A 10,750-nucleotide genomic window follows, 5' to 3' on the forward strand; every position below is an offset into this window, starting at 1 on the left:
GAATCATAAATTATAGTTATATAAAATATCAAAAATTGGATGCAACTGCAACCTCATGCAGTTCGTTCATTAAGTACTGTAAAAAAGTCTACTACCAAAATGAAAGTAATATGGGGTTCAAAAACTGGGACAGTCGCAATGGAGATTTTAATGAAATGCTCTAGCTCAAGTGAAAAACAAATGTTTTTAAAGAGATAACGAGTAAAAGAGTAACATTAAAAACACACTAGATAGCAATCGCAGAGCAACCAAATATAAGAAATTCTTCCTAAGACATCCTCTGAGCAGCTTCCTTGGCAAGAAGCCTTTCTTTTGCCCGGGTTTTGGCTTGGGATTTGGATCCCATGATTCCACCACCCCACTTCTTTCGGTACTCGTCATATTTGTCATTGAAGTTAGCCTGAAAGAAATATTAAACAGTACATTAGTATTTTACAAGAGCATTATAACAGCATAAAGGAAACAGAATAAATTAGTCAATGCCACCTTAATGGCCTCCAAGACTCTGCTGAACTCCAATTTATCTTCATTCTTAACAGTTGTCAAGCACAAAACAGATGCGGTTTTCTTGTGAACGACCTGATTCGATGGACAAGAATTACAACAGTCATCAAATTAGATCCACCATCAAAATTCAGATATACAGCATGATATTCACAATATTCAAAGAAACACTACCGTTCCCAAGCGGGCCTTTCCCTTCACAATGCAGTATGGGATTTCCATTTTCCTGCACAATGCTGGAAGCCATACAACCAATTCAATTGGGTCCACATCGTGAGCAATCACAACAAGCTGTGCCTTGTTCTGCAGGAAAACAAAAGAACATAGTTAACCACCAATTCAACAATAACAGAAAATAATGGACCAAGTGTAAACTACAAAGACAAAGTGATAATAAAACAGAAGATTACCTGCTCAATGAGGTAGGTAACATGGTTGAGACCATACTTCACATTAATAGGCTTCTTGGCTTCAATAGTTTTTCCTTCAGCCTCTGCCTGTGCCCTTTTCAAAAGCCTTTCCTTCTTCTCTGCTTTATCCTCGGGCCTGTACTTCAAAAGAATCTTGAACAGACTTGTTGCTGCATATTAGGTAATTAAAAACATCAAAATCACGATCATGGAATACTTAATTCAACCAAAAACAGCAACTACCTTCCAATTAAAAATTATTGTGGAAATAATGGATTATAACAACCTAGCAATCATAATTATCATTATCCTTAAGGTAGTGAAAGAGACTATCTCAACGCAATAATAATTTAGTTTAATCAAACGTTAACCTAATTTACCTCTAGCAATCACCACAACATACATATTTATAACATTAGCTTCTACACTGTATACCTAAGAAAACGACGCATCTCAAGCAACACAAAAACACATCATTATAAAAGAACAACAGGCAAATTTATATCAGATCCAACAGTATGCGAGTTATTCTGACCTAGGTTTTTGTCGAGTGTCTTCGTAAACTGGTTCAAAGCTGGAGGAACCTTCAACCTCTGCTTCAAAATCCTCTTCTTCCTCTGAATCTGAACGGTCTTGGGCCATTTCACGAAACGAGTCAAGTCTCTCTTCGGCGGCAACGCTCCTCCGATTCCGAACTGCTTCGGACGCTTCTCAAAAAGCGGGTTCGTAACCTTCTCCTGAGATCAAAAAACAAAAACACATACACAATCAGAACCAAAAACCTATAATACACGAATCACAAACCTAATTGAATTCTAAACAATTAGATACATACAGGCTTCTTCTTAGCGGCAAGAGCAGGAGCTTTTCCACCACGCTTGGGAGCCTGCGAAATTAAACACAATAAGATTCACACATTACACAAACGCAGACGAGTTTAACATCAAAATCCAAATAACGATTAAATCATAGCTACTAAATTCGAAGTGTATATGCAAAATGAAATAGAATCGAAGAAAATGTTGAGAACTAAATCATAGAATTATTTGTTACTCACCATTGCTGCAGCTGCTGTTGTGTGGCTATGCGAGAGAAGCTGACTCTGAGTAAAACCCTAACTAGGGTTGTGTTTATATATGAGCAATGGGCCTGGAAAAAACCCTTTTGGCCCAATTACAGAAGAGAAAATAATACTTCATGTTCATGATAATTTAATAATTGATTAGTGTTAATTTAACTGAGTTAATCATGAGACAAATTCTAATATATAAATTTTAAAAAAACAGTAATTTCTTAAAATAAAAATTATTATATTGAACCAATGTATATACACTAATATAAAAAAAAATTATCATTTTTTTTAAAAGAGGTAAATTGCATTCTAATTAATAAAATTGTAAAGTTGATTTTTTGTGATAAAAAATCATATTTTTAAAGCTATGAAGTTTGAAGTTTTATGTCATATGAATAGTTCCAGGTATAAGAGTGTAAATACTTATTTAAATTTTAATTTAACATTATTTTTTATTAAATATGGTTTTTTACAATATTAATCCACTAATTTCAGTTCCTTGATTCCGTATATTCACTTAAACATTATATTTGATAGTTATATTTTGGCCTGACAAACAACTGCTACAAATTAATACATAGTAACTGTTATACTTAGAAAAAAAAAACTCATTAAAAACTCAAGTTAAAAAATGTTTAGTTAATAATAATAATTTGTTTTTTAAATAGTATATGATATTTTGTCGCATTTTTATGTGGATTAGATAATAATATATCACTATAAGTAGATTCATCGTTGAATACTTTTATAAGTTTTTGTCACCTAAAAAAAACTTGGTTTCCGTCAAAAATAAATAAATGATTTTACTTAATTAATAAACTGCATAATTATGATGATCAGTATGTTTTTTCATAACATTTCCAATTGATAATGCAATTATGTGAATTTATATCAGCAAATTATTCTTATTTATATTAAGTATTTTTGTTTATATTTGTGTTCAGAAGAAAAAAGTGTTTTTTATAGTGAAATAATCACCTGTTGTTATTTTTAAAATGTTTGGTTAAAACTATTTAAAAAGTTGCAAAAATTTAAACAATTTTTTTATGGTTTGTACTACTTAGTTGCTTATGACAAAAGATAAATTTTCAAAAATATATTGCCAAGTAAGTATTGATTTTTGCTTATATAAGCACCACTTAAAAATAAATTATTATTCTGTAGTAATTTTTAAGCACAAAAATACCAATTAGGCAAGTAAGTATTAATTTCTACTTATATAAAACAACTATAAACACCACCTAAAAATAAACAAATTATCATTTGATTTTGATTTTTACTTAAATAATAAAATATGCAAATAATATTTTTATGAATATTAGGTTTCATTAGACACAAGTATCTTAATGTAAATGAGTTGTTTATATTATTTTTCTAATAGGTTGTTGTTTGGTTAGTCAGTATTTATGCTAAACATAACAAACTTTTAAATTTTTAATATTTTTGTTCATAAATATTCCGTTATTCGTTTTTATTAAAGAAAATCATTATTGTCTACATCAAGATCTATTTGTTGTTTATCAACATAAATATATATATTTTTTTTAAATCAAGAATGTATGTTGTGGAGTCAACTAACTATGTTGAGAAGAAGTCCCACACACAAGTTTGATAAGTGTTTAAAATCATCAAAACACAAAACATGGTAATGTGTCTTCTACAAGATAAATGCTCTATTCAACAACATATCGGTGGGTTATTTTATGCTTTGTGACTTCCTCGCTTTCATGTCCTCTAATGGTTGGCTTTTATGGTTCGGTTGATTAGTGGATAGGAGACCTTCTTAAAAGGTTGGTGTTGCTTGTGTCCCCGACTTTCATGCATTGTCGAACCTGGAACAATGCTCGTTTGGGTTACCCTCCAAGAGAATCTACGTGTGTAGGTGTGGGATGTTGTTTTTTCCCGACAAGTGGAATAATTGGGAGAGCCCTATTGGTCCTGTAGTGCCAATAATTCTATCCCATGTTGTTCTTTCATGGACGCCATGTCCTTCTCCATTTTATCTTGCATCTGACCCAGGACGTTCTTCATTGTTCTTTGCAAGTTGTCATTGCTCTTTCGGAGAAGAGCTTTGAGTTGTTGGTTTGTGTTACTTTGTGGAGAACTCATGTTGATAAGGTGTGTCTAGTTGTTACGGTCATGGGAAAAGTTTTGTCAAGATCCCACGGTAGGCGTCAAATGTTCCTACCGAAAATGAACTCGAAGAGTGCAACTTGGCAAGGATTGCGTGTTCCTCAGGAAACTAGCTTTCAGTTGGTCTCCGATGCGAGGAGGAGATCCACCTACAAAAGAGTCTTCAATGCTTAAGTAAGTAGGAGCACAAAGATGATGACAAATTATTAACAGAAAGTTATGAGTAAAAGTGTAAAAGTATATAATAGAACTTTGTGTGTTTCCTTATTAAGAGAGAGTCATTACGTATTTGTTGAACTCAGATCATTAAGAAAAACATTAAATGTTTATCATAAGATATAAATAGATTTTATAATAGTAACATATAATCGTTAGTAACCTATAATCAATTTATGGTTTGATTTATGTGACTAAAATAAAATATTAAACAAACAGTCATTGTTTGAATGTATCCGACTGTAATTGGGGGTATGTACATTACTATATACAACAAATCGAATAAATAAACAATTCATAATCAATTATGCAACAACAAAAATATTAAAAATGATTTTTGTTATTATGTTTTAAGTATCAAAATCGATTAGGTTTAAATTTGAAAAAATAAAAATATTGAGTATACTCACCTCAAACCACAACTTCACCACCCACCACAACACCAAAGAAATTACACCACCACGTTTTTGCACAAAATCCTCACGCAACTACACCGCTCACACTAACTTCTACCAACAACTCACAACGAAAAATTCAAAGAGCTTTGAGAAGAAGAAAACAAATGAAGGGTGAAAAATAAATGTGCACACCTATTTAATTTGAATTTCTCAAATTCCAATTACCACCAGTCAACAAAATAAGTGTATGATCAGGAATCTATGCCCTCTCTGTGTTTACTGCATGGAATCTCTGGCTTACATAGTGCAAAAATAAGAAAAACAAACATGTATTTTCCTTGTTATTAACTGGTATGGTAATATGCAACTCCATTGAAATGTAAGAGATATTTTCAATTGTCATATCTTTTACCAGTGTTATTACCACATGAACTTCCTAATCCAAAGTGCTACTGCAACCAATAATTAACTTCCTAGTGATTTTTTCTTCCCTGGCTCTGCAATTTTTTTTTATATTATTATCATATAAAAATACAAATTATTTTTACTCAACTTTTAATTAATATTTTTATTTCAACATTGATGCATGATAAATCGTTTTTATATAAAACATTTTCAATTTTGCTAACGAATTTTTTTACAGTAAATATTTATATAAATTATTAATGTATTTTATCATAATTTCATTATTTTTATTTTTAATAGCAAAAGTATAATATTTTATACAATAATTTGAGTGAATTTGTTTCAACTGTATAATTGCAGCAATAATAATATTAATACTAGTAAGAATATAGACGTACTGTATTTTTTTATTATTATTATAATTTATTAAATAATAAATAAAAAAATTATCATACATATTTATAATATTTTTTTTAATTTATATTATATCAATTTTGTTATTAAACAATAAATACATATAAATTTATAATAAAATAAAAAAATAAACATGCATTATAAATTATATTTATTCTTCATTTATTTATTTTTTTACAGAAATTCTTGTTAGTCAAACTCAAACTTATCATATGTCAATTTCCAACAACAACACTAATTTTGTCTTTATTTTTATGTTATTTTTTTTTATATAAAACTAATAGAAAGAGTGGTATAAAAGAAAATATTTATTTTAAAAACAAATTATATTTTCAAAATAATTAATTATATATATATATATATAAATTTCAACAAAATTTATTCTGTAAAAATAATTATATTAACATATTATATAAATATAAATATTTATAAATATAGTTATTAGTGAAAGATATATTTAAAATTATTTATAATATTTAAGGTACGTTTTTCCAAATTTTTAATATTTATAAATATAGTTATATATTAAAATATATATATATATATATATTAATTATAAATTATTATTTTTTAAGCTAAATAAATATGTTATAATTGTTTTTTTTATTAAAGTGAATCTTATAATTTTAAATTATTTATCTTTCTTTTCGACACATTGACACATGCTTCTAATTATATTAATTATAATCTTTTAATATCTAAGCATTATAATTTAAAATTAACAAAGATTTTAAATAACTGTTTTTTATTACTTTAAAGTTTTAGATTTTTCTCATAAGGACTAAATAAATCTCACAAAAATTGACTTGTGTTTATTCAAATTCCATATTTATTCCCAATAAAAAAAACATATTATATAAAATAAATATATAAAATAAAGCATATTATATCACAACATCAAATTTGATTTTAATTACATATTTTTTTTTAATTTAAAAAACATAGCAAGTAATGAAATTATTTAATTTAATGGATAAATCTAAACACCTAAAAAACATAATTTTAAATATTAACAAAAATTACTGCACAAAAATAATTATTTATTAAATTTTAAAGATAAAAGAAATACAGCTACAACTTTTAAGACTGACTGCCCTCGAGTGTTTTAAATTTCGTCATCTTAAAAGTTCTTGATATTCATCCTTCAGTGCATGCAAATCCTCTTGGTTGAGGTTGGGGTTTGTTAGTGGACAGTTCCTGATTTTACTACGCTTTACTGAATTGAAGCTCGTCAATTGAACCTTACAAAAACGATGGCCATAATTTTTTAATGCATCTTAAAATACTGATTCTACCAAATCCATAGAACTTTTTTGTGAAGTAGAAGATAACAGTAGCAAAGGTATTTAATCAGCAAACTAATATCATAATCTAAATTGAAACTAAACACGGTGGACAAGTATTGCATAAACAGTTCCCAAATCACATAGTTATTCATGTTGGCAACCCACTTCTCTAAGCCAGTAATAACCAAGCAAAGGATTCCTATCCATTCGTGAGGGATTGATTTACATGCATAAATCCCCACACTTAATAATGACTCTTGATAGGCCTCTCTGGCCCTGTAATATCACCAAAAGAAATAGACCGAGAGTTCATAATACGAAAGGATAAAAAACCTGAGCATCGAACTATATCTATACCAATCGTCTTTTAATAATGTTATTAATAATACGATAATTTAATGAGAAACAGCTACTCAACAATAGACTAAGCATCTGCGCTTTGGGGAACAAATTAGAAATGTCCAAAGTACAATGACGTTTCTTACATTCCCCACTCTTTCAACTACAGCTTGTACGGAAAGCCTGTTGCATAGCAAAACAGCAATCATTCATCAGAATGCATCGAAGATAAACAAGAAACTTGATAAATATTTCTTGCCAAACAAAATTTGGAAGCTATTGCTAGACCCTGATTAAAGTATATGCATATGCAATAGAAAAATACAATGTAACAAAGCATGATAACTTGTCATCCATCCTATTTAAAGTTTACAAGCTTGTCGAAGAAGTTTTTTATAAAAAAAAAAGGGGAAAAATGTGCTAATTTAATCAGTTAATTCTATTTAATTTCTCTACTCGAATCTCCTACATATCGATTGATGTCTCGAGCACCCTTTTTCCGATCTAAAATATCTCATTCTCCACACCTCCTAAGTTTCAGATATAATGGTATTTATGTCCACATATGTTTATTTAAAACCCAGCACCGCCAACAATAGCCCTATCCCATCCCACTAGATAAATAGTATAGTGGATCACACAACACAATTAATTGGACTTGTTTATCGCTCACCATTTACCCATCCTTTTGTGGCTCCATCCATATCCATCTTAACACACTCATTTAATCATATCTACTACTTTCACCTTGTTATCACCATCTCTAACGCTTAACATATATTACCATAAAATAGAACTTACTTTGAACTTGATCAGTACTTTGATGTCAGTTGGTCACAAATAATATTCAATGTATTTCTCCATTTTAACCACCCAGTTTGTAAACTGGCACGTAATCTTTAATATCACCGTCATTTTATACTACTGATCCATAAACTTATTAACAGCAGCAATAACAGTCTTTCCTAGGACAACAAGAAAGCACTTAAGCAACATAAATAATCACAATTGAATTTTTAACCATACCTTCAACTAGTTGATGGGAGAAACACCCTTATAAGCTCTTTCACAGTAATCTTTTTTCTACAGGTAGGGCATTTTCCCTGAGCGCTTATAGCAGCCTTGATGCAATTCTTGCAAAAAATATGACCACACCTTGTCGACATTTCTTCTGCCAATGGTCCCATACATATTGGACAGTTGAAAACAGGCTCAATTCGCAGTTCAGGAAGCACTTTAACACTATCATTCTACAAAAGAAATATTCAAATAAGAAGTTTGATTTCCAGTAAACCTTCACAGTTGTTTATCAAGTTCTTTAGTTGTTTGATAGAAACACGTCATTTAAACAAAATTAAAGGAAGAAGGAAATTAACTTATGATTGAAATAATAAACTTCCCTACCAACACAGCATCTGAAAACACAGCCAGAAGCAAATGACAAAGTGGTAATACCAAATTATTTTTTACAATGTGGATATGCAACTTTTACAAATCTAACAGCTATTTTATTCATATGAAACAAAAGATGAAGTATAAAACATAAAACAGCGTGCCATCTCACTAAGGATATTTTTACCATAGAACTGCTACTGCCTTCTAAATTTATATACTTCTCACAATTAATAATTGTTTGGTTTCGCAATTCTCTTCTGCGCTTGTTGCGCCGAGTCTGATCTTCTGCAACAATCACGAATAACAAATGTGTTAATCCCCATTAAGATAAGTAATCTAAAGATTAAAGGCTAAGAAAAAATTCCCAGACAATGGATGTTGGAGTAGGCAGAAAACGCACTAAACAACAGACCATAAAAGCATAATGAACAAGATATGCAGTACAATATCATACATGATTACAACTAATGTTGGGGCAGGCAGAAAGCTCACAAGCAACAAGGCCAAAAAAGCAGAATGCAAAAGATATCATACATGATTACAATTTTTTTTTAATTAAGTTGAAATCCAGAGTTTAAATTACCATTGTTTTGCCTTAGCAACTGATGAACCCTGCTTCTAAAAGTTAATCCGTGGGATACAGTAACACGTGTACAACACCCAGTAACCCAATCAGCATAGAAAAGCATTGAGGAAAGTTAGGTGAGGCACTACCGAAATATATTATATAGAGATTTGCGCTGGGAAAACATGGTTTTAATTTCGGTGACTGCTAATAACACACTCCCTCAATTGTAGAAAGCCATACCGTACCCACTCTTGCCTATAAACAAAATATGTTCATATCTTCCAGTTGAATTCTATTATAACCTTCAATTACCTTAGCTAAAGCAAGTGTACTGACTAAGCGGTTATCTTATCTGACAACTAATGTATTCTTTTAAAAACATAACGTTCAACATCAGCACAACCGGGTGAAAAAAGCATGCGAAAGTGGAGGACAACATTACCTAGTTCAACATCAACTACAGTACTCCCACGGTTTCTTCTTGATTTGTTTTTAGCCTAGGATGGAACACAAACGAGAAAAAAAAAATTCAATTTGCAACAATGAAATATAATAAATGATAAAAATAATAGAAATAACCATGTAAGAGGGGAGATAAACCTCAGCAAAAGCCCTTGGGGTACATTCAACAACATCATCATCAATGTCTTCCACATCAATCATCGCTGGTTGAGAAGCCGGTGGCTGCTGTTCAACTACAATTCCTTGTAGCCCTGACTGAGTTGAAGGTCCCTCCTGCTCCCGATTGTCACCAGCCGGTACACGATTAAGGTCAAGGTCCAAAGTTGTCTTTCTCCTACGGTAGCTTCTGACAGCAGGTCCCTTGCCTGTCCGAGAACTCATTGGCACACTATTCCCTTCCCTAGCCGCAACCTGAAAAACCCAATACCACAACACAATTCGTAAAAAATCGCCTTAGACGAAGGTCCACGCATACAAAATTAGGCAAACTTTTGCTGTTAAGACAATCATAAAACTGACACAGCAGAAAAAAAATCAACATCTCAAACAATCAAAAAATTAAAAAGATAGCCAGCATAACTGAATAAAAAATCAGAGTTCCTTTTCCATCTTCCATGGTATTTCTAACGTAACTAACTTTCTACGCACCTAAAAAAGCCAGCACAGAGCTATATAACATAAAAACCTAAAACGTGTTTACTCCGGTGCACGATAAAGCTTCTTGAAGTGACCGGATCCAATTATATCACACATATCCATCAGCGGAACAAATACAAAAACAAATTAATCGAACTACAATAAAAATTGCATACACAGGAAAGGGAAAAGAACGGAACCGATGGAGGCGGAGGTGAACCGTTGAGGAAGAGAAAGTTACGTTGCGGAAAGAATAAGAGAGAGAGAGAGAGAGTGATCTGAGAAGGAGATTGAAATAGAGAGAGACGCGGTGGTGACGAATCGACGCAGAGAGGGGAGAAGGGGGTTAGGGTTTGGGGAGGATTTGAAGGGAAGGGTTATGACTTAAAGCACGAAGGAAGAAATGAAGGAGGACATTGACACAGTTGTGAACGGAGACACGAACGAAGCACTCGGGTCCAGCCAGCCACGCGCTTCCATTAACCGCGACCAAACATCACTTAACACGTGCA

General features: G+C 31.3%; 2 protein-coding genes across 3 annotated transcripts; both read right to left on the reverse strand.

The window, feature by feature from the left end:
- Positions 1-35: 35 nt before the first annotated feature.
- LOC137830529 (large ribosomal subunit protein eL8y) lies at positions 36-2,075 on the reverse strand. Its single transcript, XM_068637979.2, has 7 exons — positions 1,972-2,075; positions 1,750-1,800; positions 1,450-1,651; positions 915-1,084; positions 679-807; positions 487-579; positions 36-400 (listed from the first exon to the last, which is right to left on the reverse strand). The coding sequence occupies exons 1-7, from the start codon at positions 1,972-1,974 to the stop codon at positions 269-271; spliced, it is 780 nt and encodes a 259-aa protein (XP_068494080.1). The 5' UTR covers positions 1,975-2,075; the 3' UTR covers positions 36-268.
- Positions 2,076-6,928: 4,853 nt separating this feature from the next.
- On the reverse strand, positions 6,929-10,750 carry LOC137819804 (RING/U-box superfamily protein). 2 transcript variants are annotated; one of them, XM_068623763.2, is made up of 6 exons: positions 10,415-10,750; positions 9,741-10,013; positions 9,583-9,637; positions 8,757-8,857; positions 8,204-8,427; positions 6,929-7,360 (listed from the first exon to the last, which is right to left on the reverse strand). In XM_068623763.2, exons 2-5 carry the CDS (start codon positions 9,981-9,983, stop codon positions 8,206-8,208), a joined length of 621 nt encoding a protein of 206 aa, XP_068479864.2. In that variant the 5' UTR covers positions 9,984-10,013; positions 10,415-10,750; the 3' UTR covers positions 6,929-7,360; positions 8,204-8,205. The 2 variants fall into 2 exon arrangements, with proteins under 2 accessions (XP_068479864.2, XP_068479863.2); XM_068623762.2 differs by having other exon boundaries at positions 10,439-10,745.

This window comes from Phaseolus vulgaris, chromosome 11 (assembly GCF_051622355.1).
Source record: "Phaseolus vulgaris cultivar YP4 chromosome 11, ASM5162235v1, whole genome shotgun sequence".
NCBI lineage: Eukaryota > Viridiplantae > Streptophyta > Magnoliopsida > Fabales > Fabaceae > Phaseolus > Phaseolus vulgaris.